Source organism: Notechis scutatus, chromosome 1, assembly GCF_049901735.1.
Source record: "Notechis scutatus isolate UNSWTSFEM ecotype Mainland chromosome 1, rNotScu1.2, whole genome shotgun sequence".
NCBI classification, from domain to species: domain Eukaryota; kingdom Metazoa; phylum Chordata; class Lepidosauria; order Squamata; family Elapidae; genus Notechis; species Notechis scutatus.
This window is the reverse complement of record NC_142009.1, coordinates 48,209,908-48,235,373: the sequence shown is the minus strand read 5'-3', so window position 1 is coordinate 48,235,373 and position 25,466 is coordinate 48,209,908. Positions and strand designations below refer to the sequence as shown.

The window sequence follows — 25,466 nt, the reverse complement described above, 5'->3', positions numbered from 1 at the left end:
TGAAACATATTAAAATTTTAAATGAATAATACATTTTCAATCCTTTAAAAAATTTTATTAAGCCTGAATAGTTTGGTCTAATATTGTTAATACATATAGAAACACAAAGAATGATCAAGAATTTACTAAATTTTTCTATTTTTCTTTTGCAAATAAAAAAAATAAAAAACATGGTCCTTTACCACAAAATCAGTATTTTTTCACACTTAAAATTTCAACTATATTTGAATATAGATCTATAAATATTATTTAGTATGATAAAATAGATAGAATTGTATCTGTAATGTTTTCTTAACTTACATAAAGTGTTGACTCTCAATTTCCAATGGCATATGGCCTTGTATATTTATCTCACTGCATGTCATTGATAGCTTAATTATTAATGATGTCAGTGAAATGTTATCTACCTTGTGTACAAATGAAACTAATATGGGCTTTATCTGAAACCCATCATAGCCAATTAATATACTTATGCTTTAAAAGTCAATTCAATTTGAAGTTAAATTAACTAGTGGAATCATTAAAAAAGAAATCTAGCAATTGCCAAGTATAAAATGCAAGCACTATTTATAGCAGGAGCAAAGCTCAAATTTGGTTTGTTTTTTTCGTGCCATGCAATCAGCAGGCTGAAGGAATCACAATTCTGGAAATAAGTGATGGCTACCTGTGTCTTGATATGCAAGTGATTAATCTGATCTTGGGCTAGCTTCTAACTTTGATCTGGCTTCATTGCAACTTGCCACTGAATTGAGGCATTAGGCTAGGATGAAAATATGAGATGATAGGTCACAGCAGGCAGTCCTGAAAGGAAAGCTTCCATAATGGGTTCAAGTGTGGAATGTCAAGGGCCAACCCATCATGAAGACTGATAAGGAAGCAAAATGCCACTATTTCTCTGGACATAATGTAAGCACTATTATGTCCTCCTCCATCTCCTACAACTAAAGAAACTCTTATTAATAAAGTAGTAGCATAGATGACAAGGTTCTCACAATATTAAGAAAATTGCATTAGTCCAAAATCAATTTCTCACAGGTCATGATGAACATTGAAGTACTAAATATCAATGAACCAGTGCAGAGATTTCAGGATATAAGATGAGAATATTATTTTCTTGTCTCTCTGGATCTATAATTTCTCAACTCTGGCAATATACATACCGTATTTGCCGGCGTATAAGACGACTTTTTGCCCTAAAAACATGCCTCCAACTGGGGGGTCGTCTTATACGCCGGCCGTCAACACGTGTGGCCAGTCAGGGCTCCTCCCTGCAACCGAAGCCCTGAGGAGACACTTGGCTTCAGACGCTCCGTCTTCCCTTTGCTTTTTCAAAGGTAAAGCGAATTATTTTACAAAGCCTCCCCTGCCAGAGGGCAGCCCAATAACGTGGGAAGCTAATTTCCTGGGGCCTCTTCCATTCCTCCCGACCTCCTACACTGCGCGCCTCTGACCGCGCCGGTCCCTCAGCCCAGCGACCTTTTCCACCTCCAAAGAAAGGCCAGGCGGGAGCTGCTCCAGCGAAACAGCCACCATCCTTAGCCCGGCGGGGAGAAGCGAGGCGAGGTTGGCGCCCGCCAGCCCGTCCTTCCTGCCTTTGGAGGCACCTGCACGGAGCGCCTCGGCGCGCTCAGTTTCCCCTACGGCGGGTCCTCCTTTCATGCGGAGGCTGCGGGAAGCGCTCGCCAGAGGATCTCTCCCTCTCTCTCCCGCAAGGTCAACATCTGCGCTGCAGAGAGAGGGCTGCAGCCGGTTCCTCCTGCTTGCTGAGTGGTGGGGAAGCCGCGGCCCGCCCGTGCGAGATTTGGCACGAGGGGCAGGAGGGCACGCCACACCGCGGCTCACTTTCCCAGCTCTGCCCAACCCTTATGGCTCTGGCGCGGCCCTGGCAGGATGAGCGGAGGGTCCAGCGGGAGGTGCTCGCTGCCCGCCAGGGCCGCGCCAGAGCCATAAGGGTTGGGCAGAGCTGGGAAAGTGAGCCGCGGGTGTGTGCGTGCCTCCTCCTGCCCCTCGTTGCCAAATCTCGCACGGGCGGGCCGCGGCTTCCCCACCACTCAGCAAGCAGGAGGAACCGGCTGCAGCCCTCTCCTCTGCAGCGCAGATGTTGACCTTGTGGGGAGAGAGGGAGAGATCCTCTCGGGCGAGCGCCTTCCCCCGCAGCCTCCGCACGAAAGGAGGACCCGCCGGTAGGGGAAACCGAGCAGCGGAGGCACTCGTGCAGGTGCCTCCAAAGGCAGGAAGGACGGGCTGGCGGGCGCTAACCTCGCCCGTTCTCCCTGCGTCGGGCTAAGGGTGGTGGCTGTTTCCGCTGCGAGCGGCTCCCGCCTGGCCTTTCTTTGAGGTGGAAAAGGTCGCTGGGCTGAAGGGACCGGCGCGTCAGAGGCGCGCAGTGTAGGGAGGTCGGGGAGGAATGGAAGAGGCACCGGGAAATTAGCTTCCCCACGTTGGGTTGGGCTGCCTCTCGGGCAGGGGAGGCTTTGTAAAATAATCGCTTTACCTTGAAAGCAAAGGGAAGACGGGCGGCAGCAAGGGAGAAGGGAAAGCAACGGTGGAAGGTCTCCGATATGAAGTTCCCCACCAACGCAGGCAGCACCATATCTGGGCATGCAACAAAAGTACTTCCTAAGAGGCCGGACTCCGCTGGCACCGCCTCCAAGTGGGGGGTCGTCTTATACGGCAAGTATATAACAAACTCTATATTTTGAGTGGAAATGTTGGGGGTCGTCTTATACGCCCAGTCGTCTTATACGCCGGCAAATACGGTAGATAATAATGGTAAGAACAGCATAATTAAAAACTAAATGACTAAAACCAAAAAAGTATGAAATTCGAATATACCAAAATCCAAATCACTGACATTAAAATTCTAATTCTAAGAGAACATTAAATATCAAATAAATAACCAGTTTGGAATAAAAGCAATAGAAAAACTAGAGCTTATAAAACCCAATATATATATAATTAAATCAAGAAAAAAATCAAGTGATATATAATAGCATTTACTACTGCTTTATTTATTTATGCTATATCAATTATGAAACTTGTCAGAATCCCAATATGTCTTATTTAAAAATCTAAAGTGCATTTGTATTGTAAAAGGCATGTTTTTCCATGGTAAAAGTTTTTTATACATTTTAGGAATCAGCCATTAGATGGCATTAGAAGTCAACTAGCGAAAGGGCTTCAACCTACACTTTTTAAAGTTTTTTTTTCCAGTTCCTCTAAATTATCGGAACATTCCTGTTAATATTGGGCAAAATCAAGTTAAAATTAATAAATATTCTTTTGGGAAAGGAAAGATTTATTTATTTGCTTAGATCCCACTTCAATCAACAGGTCTTGATGTTGAAAGACTCAATCTGGGTCAGTCACCAAGACCAGATGTTTTGATTTCCAAATTTTCAGACTCATGCTAGAGACCATCTTCAGGGAATTTCTCTTTAACTAGTCCAAAAGCTCAGAAGTCAAAACCTCTGGTCCCAGTGACCAACCCAGATTGGATCCTGCAAGATTATCCTGGGATACATATATTCACCTTCATTTGTAAACCTTGATGTTTGCTATCCTACATAAATTTATCTGGAAGTATGTTCCACAAAATTCAATGGTATTTACTCTGATTAGATTTATTAGCTTGCAGTGTTTAATTTTGAATGGATTGTGACTATATAATCCTGTATTATAGACCTAAATAATAATACAATTGAACATTACCTATTATCCTTGATACTCAACACTAATCCACACAGGTCTCCTACTATACTAATATTTAACTTTCTAACTTCTGCTACGAAGTAACAATTTGTATTAAAAAAGAAAAAAATCTCATTAAGAATCAACAAATAATACATAATAATATAAACTTAAATTTTACTTATATAAAACATACAGCATTAATACCAATGCTTATCAAAATGTTCAAAATACAAATAAAATTATGTAATGAAATGAAATGAAATGCTGGAAAGAAATATTTATTGCTACTTAATCAGAGAACTCTAAGTAATAGTTACATCTGCATTAAACCATATTAAAATGTTTGTTAAAATATCTTTAAATATTTTAGAGTACATACAACCCTACTAACAATACAATGCAGTTTATATATTATAAAACATTGAAAGGTAGGAGAGGTTCTATATAGTTGAGCGCTACACTACTGAAGAAATGTTTGTTCCTAAGAACCATATGGGATGATTGAAAATTGTAATTATTGCAACAGTAATATAAGTTGATCCACAAGTCATGTGATGTAAAAAAAAAACACCCATATATTTTCCACTGATTTTATAAAGCCCCATCCAGGCTGTTGGGTTTTTTCCAGTGCTGAAATTTTTGACAGTAGATTTGTGAAACTGTAATATTTAATACCTTCCAACATTTACTCTAAAATATTTGGAAACAGTAAATATTTGGAATCTTTTGGAATTGTGGCTATGTACTAGTAGAACAACATTTTTCAATAAAACAGAATTATTCTTGTCCTCTCAACTCTCTGAATAGATTTGAATTGACAAAGGATAACAGAAAAAGAGAAAATTCTATTCTACCAGTAGAAATCTATCCAAGTAATTTTGGAATCTATCCATCTTTATAAAACTACCTACTTTATAATAATCAGATACAGGTATAGTGTCTAACTTTAATCCATAACTAATTTCAAAAGAAATATTCAGGTTTAGCTAAGAAATATTAACTATATATCTTATATAGCCATAAACTCCACTGCACAGTTTAATGACTTTGCTGGGGGAGGGATCTTTTAAGATGTTACCTATATCAAAGGTGCTTGTCATGTTCTCTACCATCGTTCATACTCTCATGTGCTCTATTTATAATCAGCAGAAATTCTACAAAGTAGATGAAAAGGGGAAGGAAAAGTAAATTATTTCTTTGCTTCCAGTGCATACAGTTTAATGATTATGTATACAAACAATCCCCTTATGTCTGATGAACTTTGATTCTATTGGCAAGGTATGATTAATTCAAAAAATCCATAAGAAACATGCTTATTTTAGCATATGATACAGTAGTGAAATAGGGATATGATGGCTCAGCAGTTAAAGTCTCTGAACTTGTCAGGGGGAAAGCTGAAACCTCAGGTTTGAGACCCAAGCGCTGCACAATGGGATGAGTTCCCATTCCTTGCCCCAGATCCCACCCAATTAGCAGTTTGAAAGCATGCAAATGTGAATAGAAAAATAGATACCACTTTGTTGGGAAGGTAACAGCATTTCATGTGCCTCGGTTTGTAGTCATGCTGGCCAAGAAATGTTTTCAGATAACCCTAAAGTAATTCTAATGTTATGATCTTGACAAATCAAATTTATCCTCTTTCTAATATTAATGTTTGTGAAGGACCAACAAAACACACAATGTTTCTAGTATTGTAAAATAGGTCTAGTGATCTTTAGACTAAAGATAAAATAGGATTATGGACTGGGGATAAATAACTATGGTCTGACTATTTTCTTTACTGTTAAATGTACCAAAATTTATGTAGTTTATTACTTACCACTAAATCATTTATAGTACAAATAATTAAACAATAAAATCTAAACATTAAGAGATAAAATGCTAACAAAACATTATTACAGTAGCATCAACAAGAATGACAAAGCTAGTCACCGTATACTCTTGTATAAATCTGAATGACAGTATGAAAGAGTTGACATTGTGCATTAATTAACAGCCAGGAACTGAAAGGAATTTATTCCTTATTTTCTTTGCTGCAAAATTATCAGATAACTTTATATATGATACCCCTGTTTTATTTATGTATTACTTTAATTTGTTATAGCCATCCAACGTATGACATAGAATCCATTATACTGAAAAAACTGGGATTTATTAACATATTTTGAATCTATTTCCACTTACTTTCATTTATATTTGAAAGGGAAAGAATAATTTCAGCCAAAACTAGGTTTGGACTATATCACATGATCTAGAAACCACACAACTATATGATTATTTCTATTAATCAAACAAAGCCTAATGGGGCTTGTGCTTTTGGAACTGAGTGTCACAATAGATTGATGGCGGTTAAGATTAGGAGAAAAGGAGTGAAAAATGCCACTGAACAAACTAGTTCTTCTTTTCCTATAAAATATTTTAATAAAGAAATCATTTTATCAAATTCAAAATGTATACTATTTTTTTCTCTACAGAACAGCACACATTGAGAAAGAGGGCTCTGCTGTTATATAAGTGAGAATAACTTTTCAACATCAAGAAGCATAAATAGGTATTGTGGAATATGATAGGGACTTCATGTAGGCAAGTAAGAGGGAAAGTGGGTGTTGAAAGAGCAGAGGGTAGAAAACACTTTTTTTAAATTCTTCCATTTTGCTCAACTTTAAATTAATCAGGTTTAATTTTTCTTAACCATCTAAAATCACTGGAAAATAATGTCACTGATGAAGAAGCTACGAACCTTGTTCAAAAACTGGAGGAGAGGGCGACACAAATCAACCTTGGGATAAATTGTCCATGTAGCATCTGGTTACATTGAAAGTGTTGCATGATCATTCAGTGACATTCAGTACAACAACTTTCTATACTCTCTAGCCTAAATTGGCTACAGTTCATTTTGTTGAAATTTTCCACAACATTTTAAAAATTTGTTTCAGGAATATTTCAACAGTTATTTCAATTGTTTTAATTTTTTACTGATGTTTTTAAGGATCTTATTTTATATTTGGGGATGTTTTGGGAAAAGAAGTCCCAATTTGACCACTAATATTTTTCCTTTACTGCCTTTAGAAGGGCCTTTGGTCAACCATACCTTGCAGTTTGGGGATGAGTGCCGCTTCTTATTACAGAGGTGGCTCTTTGGCTGATCTTTCTAGCTGCTTTTTAGTCAGTGAACTACTACATCTCAAGAGCAGCTCCCTTCCTACTTCTTGATATGCATATCCAGAAACATTGGCACAGTGAGCTAATAAATGGTAATAAATCTTGATTAGAGCTTCCTGGAAAGTATTCTAGAACCAAAGCTGTACTTATAATCGTAATAAATTACACTAATACACTTCCTTGGAAGTCCAGATTTTAGGACTTTTGGCAAACTTTCAGAGCTGATTCAAGGTTTCTTGACATTCTCTTGACTTCCTGTACCATAAACCTATGATCTCAAAACCATTTTAGATAAGCCAAATATGAAAGTTGAACTGTTACTAAAATTGCAGCCTAAACTACTTTATTCCCAGCAGCCTCCTGGGGTGAAAGATTGCTAAAACTTTTCAAGGCCTTACTGATCCAATAGGCATGATTATTCCTGCAACTGTTGTTCTAAATCATCCTGAGTTTATTGTTGACACATCATGGTTTGCATAGTAGCTATTATTACACCTATTCTATAAGCCTTATAAGACAAACCAGACTAAGAATTCAATTCTATATTGGTCTAAAACTACTTTTATTGGAACAGCTATAATAATATTATTTCATTTATTTATTCAACTTCTATACAACCAAATGACTGTAGGCAGCTTGCAATTCTAAAATTGGAAACAATTAAAACAATTTAAAAAGCATTAAAACTATAAAAATATCCACAAAATAAATAAATACAAATGGCAGCCATGATGATTAATCAACTAATAGCAAAGCCAAGTTAATACATTCTGAGTTCCAGGCCTGGGTACATAGTCATGTTTTTAAAGCTTTGCAAAAAGTAAACAGGGTTAGGGCCATTTTAATCTCCAAGAGGAGAATATTCTACAAAGAATACAGCCAAAAAAGGCTGTCTTCTATTTCCCTCCAGTTGACACCCTTTGGCTGACAGGATTGGCGGTATGCCCAATCTGTTGGATCAGATTGGATGGGTAGAAATGCTTGAAAAAGATGGTCCCTCAGGTAAACCAGTCCCAAGCCATATAGGGCTTTGAAGGTAACAACCAGTATTTTAAATTGCACTTAGGAACACACCGGCAGCCAGTGCATCTCACAGAGTAGTAGTGTTACATAGGTTGTATAGCTGGAACCATCTATTTCTCATACAAATTTTTCACCAATTGAAGTTTCTGAATGCTCTTTAAGGGTAGCCCTATAGAACATGTAATAGCATTTATAACATGTAATAATAAGCAGGAATTTAAAAGGTGGTGATGATGTGCAGGGCCTCCTGGTCCAGGAATGGGTTCAAACTGACATACTAACTGAAGATGTGCAAAGGCTCTCATAGCGACAACTGCCCCGTGCTCTTCAAGTAAGAGCTTTGAGTTTAGGAAGACCCCCAGATAGTGGGGGTAGTGCCACCACATCCAGAACTAGAGATGGAAGAATATTGCCTGTGGAAGGTCCAAACAACCACTTCACTCGTTAGGATTGAGTTGGAACCCATTTTGCCCCATCCAGACCTGAATAGTCTCCAGACACTGGGATAGGATGTCCAGAGCTTCAGTCAAAGGGTCTGAAGTAGAGATATAATGCTGGATATCATCCGTATATTGATATCTCACCCCAAACCAATAATCATCTCACACAGTGGCCTCATGTACATGTTAAATAAGAAACATGTACCAAGTCCTAACCCCACAAAAAGATGTGTGTCTCAATTATTGGTTGGAGTTGAGGTTTTCTGGAACGTTGATAGTAGGAGGCGTGGCCCAGATCTCTCCCTGCCTATTGACACTGACTGAAACCAATCTCAGGGGAAGGAGAACTAGTAAAACATATTGCCACTCACCCCCAACTCTCAGAGCCAGCCCAGAAGATACCATGATCAATGTATTGAATGATGCTGAGAGGTCAAGAAGAGCCACAATGGATGTACTACCTCCATTCTGCTCCCGCCAGAGGCTATCCATGAGTATGATCAATGTCATCTCAGTCCCAAATCCTGGCCTGAACCCTGACTGAAAATGTCTAGATAATCTGCTTCATACAAGATCCTCTGCAACTGCCACACAAGCACTCTGTCCACAATCTTCTCTAAGAACAGAAGATTAGAAATTGGGTGAAACTGTCCAGGTAATTGGGTCAAGCCACTTCTTTAAGAGCTAGTGGGAATACTCTTTCAAGGAGGAATTAATTACTGCCCAGACCCCCTTCATCTCCTCCCATGCAGCTTTAATAAGTCAGGAAGGCCATGGATACACAAGTGGCTGAACTAGGAACTGATAACAACTTGTCCACTTCTTCAGGTTCTTCTGAGGTTACATGTCTGGATGTGTTTTCCCCCCTCTCCACATGACCTTCATTTGAATTAGGGAGGAATTTATCTGAGATGTTTTCTCAAATTAGTTTCTGGGAAAGGATTGAAGCATAACTTCTCACTGCCTCGATAGCAGCAATTCCTCCTGTCCCTCAAAGCCATTCCCTATGTCCTATTCAATATATCCTATGCATGTAACCTGGTGTGCAAATGGAGCTGGATCCTTGGTACTTGGGCTGACTCAATCAGAACTGTCATCATCCTGATTTGATTTATCTGTCCATCTTCTCAGTCATGGTTAGCTGTTATTGTTGAACCAATTGAGAGAAAGCTCAGATTTTAGGACTTTCTACAATGTAGCTTTCCTTCACCCACCACACACTGTCTTGATTTAATTCCCAAAGGGATTCTCTCTGATTTTCTTTTCATGGATCAATTGCTTGTACATTGAGGGTGGCCAACTAATTATTTGTTTTTCATTAAATTTACATGCCACCCATCTCGCTATTCAGAACTATTCTAGGCAGCTTACATATTAGACATCTTCTTCATCTCATGTTGACGCCAGTATGGCAGAGTCCTTTGTAGACAGAAAGATGGGAAGCTGACTAGTAACAGAATACAAATACTGGACTCTCCAAGATGTAGAGAATCTGCTAAAGTTTATCCTTCCCTATCCCTTGAGCATTCAGGGACAGCAGTTGAAAACAAAACAATCAATAATTTAAAGGAGCACTCAAAATAAAATATCAAACTAAGGAAGTAAATGGATTTGACAGCAACAATTTGGGGCTTGTTCTGCTCTCACACCAACAGACTCAATAAGACTTGCAGCCCTAGCTATGAGCATATAAACAACTCATTCAGTACGGTAGTTTCCAAACACTTCTGTTCTGTCTTTTACCTTCTTCCTCTTGAAGGCACAAGCAGTGAGGAATGTAAAGCCACTCCAAATCTTCAAATTTTCTCCAAATCTGAATGCAGTTTCTCTGGTTTTTAGGGCACGAGAAAGGATTACTTAGTCTCTTTGAACTGCATTTGTAAAGGGTCTGAAGACAATAACTGGAGGGCTACAGGGAGAGATGGAGAAGATGCTGCTTGTTTTTTCCTTGAGAGATGGGGGATTTCTGGCCCCTCCCAGCAATTCAAACAGGCTTTAAAACTTTGTTGCTCAGAAAGAGAGAGACAGAGTCAATCTTTCACAGGCAATCTGATTAATTTATATCTTTACTCTGGAAACTCAGATTAGCATTGTACTTTCACTTGGGAGTTCCGATTTCAATATACTTTTACTCTTTTTTTTTTAGAACAAATTTTATTAATTTTCAAAAACAATACACAAACCAACAAAGCATAAAACGTAAGAACATAGAACATCTTTTAAGAAAGCAAATAAAACATCTTATTTAAGTACAGCATAGTTCCAAACTATCCCATTTCCATACAAACACAATTTAATATGCATCTTATATATTCAACTTCATATCTTATTACTCTTTTTCCAATTTCTCACTATTTTTCCCTTTACTTCTATTCAATTTTATTCATTAAACTTATACTTTCATCTATCTTATTTACAATTTCATATGTTCTCATCCAACAATCTTAATTCTCAATAAGCAAACATAAACAAACAAAACACGTAACATGAAAACATAAAACTTCTTTTTAGAAAGTGGCTAAACCCTGGGTTACATCTTTTTGTACAGACATAAATCAAATTCATGCACACCTTATATACTATTTCAATCTTATTTAACATTCTATACTTTCTATATATCTTCTCCCCTCTTTTCACTCTCTTAATTCTATTTTATTTACTTCATCTCAATTTAAACCATTATACTTGTATCTTTTGTCCGTTCTTTTTCAATTGTCTATTTATCTTTTCTCTTTAATACAAATTTTTTCCTGTAATCAGTGGTTGAAGTATGACGCCTTTCTATCTTTCCCCCAATTAAACACTTAAAATACTACATAATTTCCATTCTGATTCTGCTTAGTACATTCTAAATAACATTTTAAAATAAAATAAAACATAAGCTTATAGGGACTTCCGGTTTGCAAGCTTTCGGCGGCGACAGGGATTCGCGACCGCGCGATCCCTGCTGCGTTCGCCAAGGTTCCCCCGATCCATTTTGATCTGGGGGATATAGCTGCCCCGTAGAGGTAGCTGAAGACAGGGGGGATCCGGCAAGGGGTTTGGGGGTGCCGCAAACCCCCTCCCCAGCTGGCTAAACCCCCTTTTCCCGAGGCGGAGGAACGGCGGTCAGCAATGGCTGCCACGAAGAAAGCTGCAGCCAGACAAGCAGGTGCAGGAGGGAGAAAGCTGGAAGAAAAGTGAAAGTTGCTTCTAACCGGGACAAGACGGGAGAAAGTTACCTGGAACCTTGAAGGCTGCTAAGTATATATTGTTGCTTGTGAGAGTTACAAGCTGCGAATACTCTAAAGGGGAAAGTTTTTTTCTTTGTTCTACTCTCCTTCCTAAAGTGACAGCGGAAAAAAAAAAAACCTTTTTGGCTGTGAGTGGGAAGGAGAGTGAAAAAAATTAGAGCAAAATTTGAAAATAAGGAGAAGATTGCCTAGAATTGCAAAGAGTTGTTAAACATTAAAAAACTTCCAAAAAATATATTTGAAAAGGATTTGTGATTACTTTAACCCCAGAAAGAGAAAGTGAAGAAGAAGAAGGTATCTAAAAGAAATAGTCTGTTTGGATTGTTTGGTGATTTTGGAACCTTTGGAAATTACTTCTGATTAAATCATCTGGGTGGTTGTTTGGAAAAACTTTTTCTCTACACAATGGCATCATCTATGGATGGATTGAAACTTATATATCAAAAATATGAAAGAGAAAAACAAGGAGGGGAAGATGGTCTTGGCACTATTTTTCAATACTTAGAAATGGCGGTTTATACTTATGTGAAGCAGAATGAGGATGATGGGGACAAAGAAGAAGAAGAAGCCATCTTTGATGAACAAATGACTTTGATTGGAGAAGGGAAAAAGCAAGAGAAAAAGGAAAAAAGGTCTTTAAGATCTGGAAAAACAGCCCAAAAAGAGAAGAATAAGGTGAAAAGAGGACATTATGTTAAGAAACAACAGAAAGGGGGAAAGCAGAATAAAAGGGAGGTGGAGAGACAAGGGGTTAAAGAGGACAAGGAGAAGAAGCAAGAGAGAAAGGAAGGGATGAGAAGTCCTAATGGTGGGGAGCAAGATGTTAAGAAGCAAAAGTTTTTTAGAGATAATGGATAAATCTTATTGTTAAAGGGATTCTAGAAAGGCACATAAGACTGCATTTTTATACTTGTATTTAGAAGTAATCATAGAAAATTAGAAATAATATGTAACTTAAAATGTGATAAAATATTTAACATAAATTAGTGAAATTTTTGGTTAAGAAAAGGATACTGTAATGAAACATGATTCAAGATTGTGATGTGGGGGGGTAATAATCTTTGGAAAGCATAAGTGTTCCCACAAAGGCATGATATTTAATTGAAATAGATAAAATGTTTAAGATATAAATGATTGTTAATATTAATGATTAGAATATGGTATACTAGTGAATTTTTGTGTGAAATGAGATTTGAAGTAGAAGAAGGAGGAACATTTTAATGAAATATTGAGCTATAATATGTGATGTGGGGGGAATAATTATGGAAAATAGGGCTCCCATAAAAGTATGTGATTTAATTGAAAAGCAATGAGTTAAACGTTTAAGATATGAATGAATATCAATACTAATGAATAGATTTGTATTATTTTTTGATAATATAGTATAATTTTAGAATGTACCAGACAGAATCCCAATGTATGTCATGTGTTTTATATTAAGTATTATAAATATAGGGGAAAGAGATAAAGGCATCATACTCCATATAGTGTACAGGAGAAGTCTTTCTTCTTTTTTTAAAGAAGAAAAATAAATGGTTGGCTGGAATAGAACAGACAAAGAATAATAAATATTATGATACGAATTGAGAGGAGATAAATAAAATAAAATAAAATTGAGAAAATTTAAAGGAGAGGAGAAGTCATATGGAAAATTGAAAATGTCAATAAGATATGAAATGGTATGTAAAATGAATATGAATTTGAATTTGTGTCTGTACCAAGAGTTTTAACCCTGGACTAAGCAACTTTCAGAAAAGAGATTTTTTATGCTTTTATGTTTTGTGTTTATGTGTGTTGTTTGTCTTGTGTATTGTTTGTCTTGAAAATAAAACTTGTTTAAAAAAAACAAAAACTTCTTTTTAGAAAGTGGCTTAACCCCGGGTTACATCTTTTTGTACAGACATAAATCAAATTCATGCACACCTTATATACTATTTCAATCTTATTTAACATTCTATACTTTCTATATATCTTCTCCCCTCTTTTCACTCTCTTAATTCTATTTTATTTACTTCATCTCAATTTAAACCATTATACTTGTATCTTTTGTCCGTTCTTTTTCAATTGTCTATTTATCTTTTCTCTTTAATACAATTTTTTTCCTGTAATCAGTGGTTGAAGTATGACGCCTTTCTATCTTTCCCCCAATTAAACACTTAAAATACTACATAATTTCCATTCTGATTCTGCTTAGTACATTCTAAATAACATTTTAAAATAAAATAAAACATAAGCTTATAATATAGTAAAAAACAATGTTCCATAACAAATTAATTAGTTAGACTCTATTATTAGATCTTAGATATTTTACACATAGATATTAGGTATTATTAAATCTTAGATATTTTACACATTCCCTACAATATTCTATTAACACATAATATTCCAGTTTTCTAACTCTATTTCAAATACAAATACTACAATACAATCTTGTGTACTTTTGCAGAATCTCTTTAAATCGTATTTTACCCTATATCTCTAAAAAAACCCTGCTTTTTAGCATCTTGTTTTAAGCCTTTATAACTTCTTTTTCCTTTTTCCCTTCCTTTCTTGTCAAATCTAATCTTTTTACCCCCCCCCCACATCTCTCAATCTCCACCCTTTTAGTCTCCCCTCTCTGTTGTATTTCTCTTTTCTGTTGCTTTCTGACATTATATCGATTTTTCACCTTATTTTTCCCTTTCTTGGTTGTTTTTTTAAATCCTGAATTCTCCATTTTCTTTCCGCCTTTTCCTTTTCTTCATCAACTAAAATAGTTTGTCCATTAAAGATGGCTTCTCCTTCTTCATCCCAACTTTCTGATTGCTGTATTTCCTGATAGGTAGAAATCGCCATTTCTAAGAAGTGGAAAACAGATCCAAAAGAGCCCTTGCCTTCTTGTTCCTCTTCTTTTAGCTTTTTAAATTCGATTTTCAATTCTTCCACAGATAATGCCATTGTCTTATTTTTATTTTTTTTAAACAATCCAAGTGTTTTTAGACTTTCAAAAATAGTTTGCAAAAGTTCCAAAGTCATCAAGCAATCCAAATCAACCCAAACTGTTTCATTTAGCACTTTCTTCTTTTAATACTTTCTCTTCCTGGAGTAGAGTTCAATTACACAATTCCAAAATGATTTCTTAGAAGTCTTTATTACAATTTAATCTCTGATCTTATAAACTCCAAGACACACGCCCCTCAGACCGGATGTCACGAGGAGGAGAAGGATACCTTCTGGGAACTGCTCGACATCCAACTCAGGCAGATCCCATATGAAGACGACATCATCATCTCTGGCGACCTGAATGGTCATGTAGGGCGGGACAAAAGCGGACACCAGTGCCACGGTGGGCACGGCACAGGCGATATGAATGAGAATGGCCAGAGGATCCTGGACTTTGCCGACTCCCATGATATGACCATCACGAACACCTGCTTCATTAGGCGAGAACCCCAACTCCTCACCTACCATAGCAGAAATGGGAACCACCACACACAGATCGACTACATCATCGCACGACGAAGAGCCGCTAAAAACGTGCTCAACGCCAAGGTGTACCCGCATACGAATCGAGCAGTCAGCACAGGCCGCTGATGGCGAAGATCAGGATCAGCAAGCCCAAGACCAAGATTGACAAAAAGAATGCAGACCAGCCACGAATCAAGTGGTGGAACCAGAAGAAGATGGCGGGACCCCTCATCAAACCGGAGCAGTTCCTGCAGATGGTCGACGGGCCACAGGAAGCGTGGTCCATGCTGAAGAGCACTGTTCACACTGCCGGCTGCCAACAGCTTGGTTGTACCAAGCCAGGACGGAGACGCATCGAACGAGATACATGGCTCTGGACACCGGAAGTACAAGATGCAGTGCACCTGAAGAAACGGCTCTACAAGGCCTTTCTTCAGGACAAGACCAGCGAGAAGCTCTGCGAGTACAAGGCGGCCAAAAAGGCAGCCAAGAAAGCAGTAGCGACAGCCAGAAGCTCCCACTACGACGACATCTACGAGAAGCTGAACACGCGAGAAGGCGAGAATGAGATCTACCGCCTAGCCAAAAGCAGACACAGGAAGACCCTGGACATTGACCAGTTTAATGGGATCAACGATTAAAGGGGGAAATTTGATCGTCAACCCCAGAGACGCTGCCGAGAGGTGGCGGCAATACTTCGAGAAGATCTCCACCGAGGAGTTCCCACACCCATGAAGTGACCCCGTCGAAGGCCCAGTCTCAGGCATTCACGCCAGCGAGGTCACCGACGCCATCAAGGCCATGAAAAACGGTAAGGCAACAGGACCAGACGACATCCCTGCCGACTTCTGGAAAAAGGCACTACCGGGCTCGGCATTGTGGCTGTGCGAGCTGTTCAACAACATCGTCTCCACGGGAATAGTGCCACACGACTGGTACCGCAGCACCACTGTTCCGATCTGGAAGGGAAAGGGCAGCCCAGCGGACTGCTCCAACTACAGACCGGTCAGGTTACTGTCACACACTATGAAGATCTTCGAACGCGTCCTCGATAAGCGCATTTGGGACATCGTCGACATCAGCGTCAACCAGGCCGGATTCATCAAGAACTGCGGCACCACCGATGCCATCTTCGGTGTGCGGATGCTGATGGAGGCTCACAGAGAGAAGAAAATCCCGCTCCACACCGCCTTCTTGGACTTGGAAAAGGCCTTCGACCGAGTCCCGCACGATCTCATCTGGTACGCACTGCGAGATCACGGTGTGCCCGAGCTACTCGTACAATGGGTCCAACTCCTATACAGATGTCACAAAAGCCGTGTAAAAGCGGCAGCTGGGATATCAGAGGAGTTCAATATCACCGTCGGCGTACACCAGGGCTCTGCTCTCTCACCACTGCTGTTCATTCTGGTGATGGACACAATTACACACGACCTGCACACGCCCGCCCCATGGACGCTGCTCTACGCCGATGATGTGTTCCTGGCCAACCTGCGCAAGGCTGAACTCGAGCACCTAGTCCAACAGTGGCACGACCGCCTCGAGCAGTTCGGGCTCCGGTTGAACCTAAAGAAGTCCGAATACCTGACCACTGACAACGAAAGCGACAGGCTCCATCCACGTGAACGGGCAGGAGCTACCGCGCGCCTCCACCTTCAAGTACCTGGGAACTACTCTTGGGGAAGAAGGCCTACTACAAACTGAGGTGGCAGCCAGGATCAACGCAGCGTGGGGCAAATGGAAGTCCGTCACGGGCGTCCTCTGTGACAAGAAGATGCCGATGCGCCTGAAGGCGAAAATCTATAACTCTGTGGTGCGCCCGTGGCCATATACGGCGCAGAGTGCTGGCCGACGACCAAAGAAGTCGAAAGCAGACTCCAGACAATGGAGATGCGAATGCTCCGATGGTCGGTAGGCCTCACCCTACTCGATCGCGTCAGGAATGAAGAAGTGCGCAGACGGTTCAACGTCGTGCCCATCCCCACGGTCATGAGGCAGTCCCGGCTACGATGGTTCGGCCATGTGAGTCGCGCCAAGGAAGAATCCATCATCAAATCTGCGATGAAGGTGATTGTCGGAGGAGCGAGACCGCGTGGTAGACCTAAGCAACGCTGGATGGACACGATCAAGGCCGATCTAGAGATCGCGAAGGCAGACCCGACGTACGTGGCAGACAGAGAGGCGTGGAAGCAGTACTCAAGGACATTAGCGGACCTCGCCAGAGCGCGAGACAAACGCTGAAGAAAAAGAAGAAGAAGATTTTCCCCTTTCTTGGTTGTTTTTTTAAATCTTGAATTCTCCATTTTCTTTCCGCCTTTTCCCTTTTCTTCATCAACTAAAATAGTTTGTCCATTAAAGATGGCTTCTCCTTCTTCATCCCAACTTTCAGATTGCTGTATTTCCTGATAGGTAGAAATCGCCATTTCTAAGAAGTAGAAAACAGATCCAAAAGAGCCCTTGCCTTCTTGTTCCTCTTCTTTTAGCTTTTTAAATTCGATTTTCAATTCTTCCACAGATAATGCCATTGTCTTATTTTTATTTTTTTAAACAATCCAAGTGTTTTTAAACTTTCAAAAAATAGTTTGCAAAATTTCCAAAGTCATCAAGCAATCCAAATCAACCCAAACTGTTTCATTTAGCACTTTCTTCTTTTAATACTTTCTCTTCCTGGGGTAGAGTTCAATTACACAATTCCAAAATGATTTCTTAGAAGTCTTTATTACAATGTAATCTCTGATCTTATAAACTCCAAGCAGTCTCCTCCAGCAGAATTTTAATATAAACCATTTGCCTCTCCCTTCCCACTTATAGCAAAAAAAAAAATTGATTTTAAAATATCAATGTTCAGAGTGAAGCAGAAAAAAACTTTCCCTTTTCACTTTCATCCGCAGCTTTTTACAATCTTCTTGGGAACAATGTATACTTAAAAGAGCTAAATTTCCAGGGTGTTCAGATGTTACTTATTGTCCCGGTTCAGCCAAAGACTTTCACTTTCTCCACTTCCTCCTGCACAAAACTTGTCTGGCTGAGAGGTTCTTTGTGGCGGCCATTGCTGACCGCGCCCCACCGCCTTTGGAAAAGGGAGTTTAGCCGGCTGGGGAAGGGAATTGCGATGTCCCCAGACCCCTGTCCGGATCTCCCCTGTCTTCAGTTATCCCTACAGGATAACTATAGCCTCCAGATCCAATTGGATCGGAGGCACTCCAGCAGCGAGCGCGGCAGGGATCGCGCACAAACGCGAATTCCTGCCGCCGGCGAAGCCTGACAAACCGGAACTCTTTTACTCTTGTCACAGCAATTCAAATTGCTTTTACTCTTCATGGGAATTCAGATATAACATCATTCTTTTACTGAGGGAGTTCTGATTAGCACTATTCTTCTACTGTTCTGTCTTTTATAATTACCGGCTGAATGTATAAAGGCAGACAGGCAAACTCTACAAAGTCTTCCATACAAAGTTTCTTTATTGGATTATATTAGGCACCCTCAAGGTAACTCATGGTTATGTCGAGATCCATCTAATGTCCAATTCTTTGCACAACTGACTTCATAGTGCAAAAGAATTCTGATCTTTCATCCCATAACGAAGGAGCAAGGGGGTGAGACACCAGCACGCTGCTGGGGTCCAGGCAAGAGTGAAGGAACCTCCCCCAACCCAACCAAGGGTCAAGTCAGTGACCAATCAGGATTACAGATGTGACCACATGACATGAACTACGTTTCCCAGGATGCATTAACTACATTTACCATGAGGCATTCCCTTAAGGGGACATTTCCCAATTCTAACTTAATTAACTCAATTCTCATTACCTATATACTGTCTGGACAGCACAACTTCCTTTCTTTTGATTTCCAGAAAAAGGAAATCAGCCTTTATAGTCAGCAGGCAATGAGTCTGCAGAGACTCATGCTATCCTTTTGTAGCTTTCTAACAAGATGGCCAACGTTTTCCCTTTACCATGAAATATTATTAGTAATTATAATAGCTAAAATGAAAACTGGATTAAATTTAGGTAAATTCTTGAAAATATGAATACCTGCTCTCGCTATCCAATCTACTTATTTACATAATTGGCTATCAAATTGATTACACTATCAATTTACATAATAGCCAGTTCTTACATGAATCACATGCAATGAAGCAGAATTTTTAAAAAGATTTAAAATTATGTTTACCTTTTCTAATGCAAATTAGTTCATGTACACCACAAGTTCTCTCTCCACCTGTTGAAAAAACAGTGAGAAATAGAAGTACCATATAAAATAGATTACAATATTTATATTCTTGTTGGCATCTATACTCAGACATCAACAATTACTTTCTAATTTTTAAACATAATTTAGAAAATTCAAAAATTCAAATTATAATAGTAATTGGTTCCATATCTAAAGACATTTACATACATTTCAAATATATAAATTGTACCTTATATTAAACCAACCTGTTTCCTAAATAAACATTATGCAGCTGAAGTAAACAATTACAGTAGAGAGCATTTTGCTGCGTAAGAGAAAAGTTCCTAGCTAATCAAGTTGTTGCATGTAAGTTATACTTCAGTCAAAAAAAAAAACCACCCACAAATATCTGAGGATCTGCTAATGCTAGTCTTACTTTGATATAGATATTATTTTTAACTTGACCTGTCACATTTCCTCCTTTAATTTCTTAGATGTGGACAGAAAACAAGAAAAACTGGATATAGAGTAGGGAGAAAGAAATAAAAGCAGGAATATCATTGGTGTTGATGCCATATAATGGTTTAATTAGGGCATCCGTTGGAACCCTGACATTGGGTCATTTGGATTTTGAAATACTAACATGTCAAATTTAAGAAATCTTTTCATATTTCTGCTTTAATATAAGAATCATACAATTATTAATAACAATTAGCTATTGTTAACAATAAACAAATATTAATAAAAACAGCTATATCCATTATCCATAAGGTGTTTAAACTGTAGAGGAAATGCCAGCAAACATTCTACAAGAATTATGGCTTAAAGGTTCCCAAATTTTTGGTTCAAAGCATGCTTAGTATCTCAGTAATTTTTTTCATGGCAATCCTAGACCTCTTGCTTAACAGCCACCGCAAAACATGTAATAGAATCAGGCAGGGTCATGTAATGATTCACTATACAAGCATCAAGACTTACAACTAAAATTGTAGGGTCGATTACAGTTGTAAGTTAGTTGAGGACTACTCGTATACTAAAAAGTTTATTCAGGCTATAAGAAGAAGTTAAAATTAGCAATCTGGATAATGTAAATTTGAAGTAGCAGTATAAAATACAAATACTATACAAATATATACTGTACATGTAAGCATACACATTACATACATACACATACTCAAGACATACACACACACATGCATTTTCATAATAAAACAATAAAATTGTCCAACAGAGATTTAAGAATTATAAACTTCTAATGATAAAGTGCTGTCAAACCTGAGAAAAATGTAGTACAATAGCTGACACAGCATGATCACTTCAAAGTCAGTGTTTAATGCTGAACCTGAGCCACTATACTTCAGCAGATGCAATTGTGCTTAATTATTCTTTGTCCAATTTTTCAAGCCACCACACAAAACCTGGTCACCTTCAGGGCTGATGTCAGAAAGTAGATATTGCTTGTTCTGTTGATTGTTTTATCCTATTTTGCTAGTTAGGAGTAAGGTAATTAGGCCATTTCAAAGTTTTGTATAAAACTGGCACTAGAGAATAAGTTCAACCACAAGGACATACTCTAAATTAGTATGGGAACTTTTTGTATCTTCCAGCAAATGCTGAATGGAGAAATGGGCTGTTTATCTGCAGGACTGTCTCTCTCCAATTATTATAACTAGTACAGCATAGTATCAGGCTGTATCATTATGGTATCTTATGGGACCTCCGAGATATGCTTTTTCTATGCTTGCTTCTGTCCTGTAGGATATTATTCCTTTGTTCTAAATTTCTTGTTTATTATGTATTATGTTACATTATATTATGCTGTCATTTAAGAAAGTCCTTAAAAGATTGCTTTTTTGCTCTGTGACCTTGCACTGATACTGGGATTTCCCAATAGTAATATATATATTGAATTGGTTGTTAATTAGTTCAACAGATAAATAACATCATTTATTGGAAGAAACTGAGATTACATCCTAATACATAAATAAAAAATAACACCTTGTTATTTTCTAAGGAAGTAATATAATGAAATCTTAGCATAGTAGCACCTTGTTGATTTTGTCTGGGCTAAGTAGAATCAGGGTCATCTGGTAGTCAAATGAGAGATCATCAGAGAAATCATGGCCATAGGCTATATTGCCAAGTCAAAGAATATCCAAAAAGAAGACAATCACAAATTAATTCCACATTTTTGCAGAGAAAACAACAAAAGTGTCCCTACATGGACAACAGAAATTAAGTTCAACTAGAGGTGTCTTAATATAATAGAATTTAATATAATGGAATTTAATAATCACAAGAGTAAATGCACAAAACTAATAGATATGCCAACTCAGTACCAAATAATACAAATGCAAAAATTGAAAAATATCCCTACCAGGCACTAAATATGGCACTAGAGGTTTAATTACTGAGATGGGAAAAGGAAATGAAGCTTTATATAACATTTTTTTACTAAACTATTAGGGGTGCTAAATTATTAGTCTTAATTGTATCTGTGACACATGTAGCATTCCATACTAATGGTAAGGTCAATGCTGGTCAGTTTCTGTATTTCAACTCATATACCACTATGCAACTTAATCCAAACTCTGCCCCAATCATTCTCATGTTGTCCTTTATGAGCCACAATTGATAAACACGGTTGCCCACTTCAACCAGGAGGTACATGCAATGTACTAACATTACATTAATATATAAAATACATCCATAAAAGATATATTGAGGAAACTAATGCAGATATTAATAACTATTACTTAAATTGATGAAACATTATTATTTTAAGGTTACCTAATGTAAAGAGTTGTTATATAATTCCAAAGAACTAACCTTTGTCACAAATCAGAGAACTAAGTAGTATGAGAAATGTTTATATAGTTGAGCAAATTGAATAAATAAACATATTCTCATTTGTCAACTGACTAAATGTGTCTAAGGGGCTATCACAAAGAAGAGGGGGAGATCAACCTATTATTCAAAGCAAGACAAGAAGCAATGGATGTAAACTAACCAAGGGAAAAGCAACCTAGAACTAAGGAGAAATTTTCTGATAGAACAAATAATCAGTTGAACAACTTGCCTCCAGAAGTTGTTGGTGCTCCAACACTGGAAATTTTAAAGAAGAGATTGGACAATAATTTGTCTGAAATGGCATAGGGTTTCCTATCTAAGCAGAGAGTTGAATTAGAAGCCCTCCAAGGTCCAACTCTGCTATTCTGTTATTCAAAGAAACTACAGAAACTGTATAAAATATGCATATTGAAAATTTCTGGTATAGAGTTATTGTATGCATCATGCACACACTAAGATTAAAAGGCCTGCTTCGGGTTATCATCTGCTGTATTTAGATGGGAATAAAGATCATTAAGTATATCAACCAAGTCCATAGTTGCAGCCTGCCACTATACTATATAAGATGGAATACTATATCAATTGTACCAAACCACTTTTTTAAAGAATAAAAACAAGACCAAAGTGACTCCTCCTGCTCAAAAACACCAGAAAATTTTCAGATAAACTCAGGTAAGACTGGGTTAATCTGAAGGACCTCTTATCTCCAGTAAACTTTGCCTGTCCCATTCAGCCCAGCAGGCCAGATGCGCTCAGGTCTCATCAATTAAAAATTGTCATTTGCCAGGAAGAGGAGTTGCATCCAGTGTGTTGCAATTCCTGCCCTCTGAATGAGCTCCTCTCAGAAATTCACTTGACTTCTCCCCTTACATTGTTTAAGAGAATCGGTAAAGAACAAGCCTTAGGACACAGGGACTGTGGAGCCCCGGTTTTTTTTAACCTGGTCTGTTTTGTAATTTTTCTCTTTCATTTGGTTGAATTTCTGTACATTGGTTTTTCAGTTGTCATTTGGGATTGGACAACCTATTAAACATAATTAAGTAAATTAAAAAACTAAATTAAAAATCAAATTCAAATGAGATGTTAGAAGTGCAAATATTGCATTTTTCTTGAAGATACTGATGACATTTTCAACCTATCAGTAGTTATTTCTGTTGTGTTCCAACAAATTAAATATTTAAATTCTTCCCTAGTTCAAGTATATTTCAAAAATTGGATAATAAATATGGATCAATGTCTTATGGAAAAGCAGATGATGCTTGATTTCCTTGTAAATATTTGTTAAAAACTCTCACTCAAACAAATGCTTTTAATGAAAAGCTTTTATTCATGTTTTCAGTTGTTTCTCAATTCCCCTCAAATTCATGTAGAATAGAAAGAGAAAAAGATCATGAAAACTTAGTCACATTTCTGGGAGACAGACATAAATAAATGAATAAAGGAGGAAAGTGGGGTTGAATACTGTTTTCTCCAAGCGCACACACAAACCCAGAGCCTTCTTAAATCATTTATCTTATAATTTTAACACAGCAAAATAAGGATTTACAATAAAGGAAAAGGAAGGAAAAAGGAGAGAAGAAAGAAAGAAAGAAAGAAAGAAAGAAAGAAAGAAAGAAAGAAAGAAAGAAAGAAAGAAAGAAAGAAAGAAAGAAAGAAAGAAAGAAAGAAAGAATCTTCTTTACCCAGTTATTTTCTGTGCATCTTTAGACAAAATAATGCCTTGAGATCTCTGCTGCCTGTGGCTTTAGGGCTGAAGGGTTGTTATAACTCGCAAAGAAAATGCGAAAGGACGGACAGTGACCGTTGGCTACTACTCTTCCAGATACTCGTCTTATCGGTAGCTTTTTTTTAATCACCTCTAAAAATAAGCACCTATTTAAGCCAGTCCATAGATAAAATTCCGCTCCGACTCAAAGAAAATGATTAGCGTTTTTGCATGCAATTACATCGGGATGTTGGGGGGGGGAGCGCCGATTCTCGCTCTCTGCAATTATGACAGTGGCAGAGCCAGACCTTCGGGGAGGGGGAAATATTGAAGCGCCCCCTACCACCGCCCCCGTTTCCCAATGATTCTGAAGCTCTCTGCTTAACAGCCCAAGAACACAAATCAACCGCGCCCTTTTTGTTTATTTGTTGTCTTCCTTTCTCCCCCCACCCCCGCTTCCCCTGAGGGAGCGCCCCTCCGCTCGGGGTCGCCCCTCCCCGCGCCCGCTGCCCAGGTGAAAAGGGGGTTATTCGAGAGGAGAGGAGCCCGTTATTGGCCTACTTACCATCAATCGCCATGATCTTCCAGGTGGGCCGTACCAAGTGGAACACACGTAGGAGGCGCACACTGTCAGGCACAAGCTGGAAGAAGCGGCGGCGGCGGAGAGAAAGCTTCGAAAGGTGGGGGCAAGAGGCAGCACGGGTGGAAGCGAAGCGCTCGCGCGCGCGTGCGCTTGGGGGAGGTGTAAACACTGAACGGCGCGTGCCGGAGCTATGAAGCTGCGCGTGGCTCCTCCTCCCGACGCTTGCCTCCCTTTTGTCTCTTCGCTCCGCGCGCCCACTTTGGAAAGTATCGCCGCTCTCTTCGCTTTCTTGTTTTTTTCTGTCCGCGCGCGGCAGGGGCCTTTGGTGCGGGCTCCCGAACTCAGCGGTCCTCGTCGGCGCGGCACCAAAACTCTTCTTTGCCCACGGCATTCTCCTTCAGTCAAGCGAGGCGCTAAGGATGCTGCAGACGCTCCGCGCGAGCCAAACTTTGCCTTCCAGCCTTGCATCTGCCTCAGATTTCGCGGGTGTAGCACCCGTCCTCTACGCCTCCCTCGTTTCAGGAAAGAGGCAACAGGCAGATACCGACAACGTCGAAGAAAGCGATGGTTGAATCACTGTTGATTATTTTTTTTGGGGGGGATGTTTGCATACTTAAGAAGATAGAGCGTATACATTTTATAAAACTATTATTGACATACATACTAAGAGTTAGAATTATGACTTTGTATGCCCTCTCCCTCAGCCCTCTAACTCAAGAATCACGATTTTAAAACGTGTAAAAACACCTGCTGGCTGAATACCCATAGGATAGAATAGAGTGCAGCAGATTTTAAATGCTATATGGTTGTTGTTGTTTTTTCAATCCCAGCAGCTTATATGGAACTTTCCAATTTATATTGGCAAGGCTAGGACAGGTGAGAACTTTACAGAATAAAATTCAACAAAGGGTTGAGGATCTAAATGATAGCAAAATGGAATGTATTTCTTTAAAATATACTTACAAAGCAAGATCTGTATTTAAGATTTGTTAACATTTAAGATATAATGACTGTTACCGCTGCAGTTTCTTAACAAGACGAGAGTAATATTCTAAATTAGGATCAGACTACAGCTAACATTCTTTGCAATAATCCCAATTTAAGAACACAATGAGTAGTGGATAGAAATTTTGCAACAGTGTGAGCTCTGTTTT

At 38.8% G+C, this 25,466-nt stretch overlaps 1 protein-coding gene across 8 annotated transcripts in view; it reads right to left on the bottom strand.

The window, feature by feature from the left end:
- The window catches only part of SYT14 (synaptotagmin 14), an 88,876-nt gene extending 64,466 nt beyond the window's left edge, over positions 1-24,410 (bottom strand). For 3 of the 8 annotated variants that reach the window (XM_026683209.2, XM_087963284.1, XM_087963260.1), the window contains exons 1-2: positions 24,295-24,407; positions 19,175-19,222 (exon numbers count right to left, since the gene is read on the bottom strand). In XM_026683209.2, the coding sequence (XP_026538994.1) occupies positions 19,175-19,222; positions 24,295-24,307 (61 nt within the window). In that variant the 5' untranslated portion in view covers positions 24,308-24,407. Of the gene's footprint in view, positions 1-9,689; positions 9,723-19,174; positions 19,223-21,222; positions 21,306-24,294 lie in introns of those variants that run through there. The other 5 variants (XM_087963305.1, XM_087963316.1, XM_087963266.1 and 2 more) reach the window with 5 other exon arrangements.
- Positions 24,411-25,466: the final 1,056 nt, after the last annotated feature.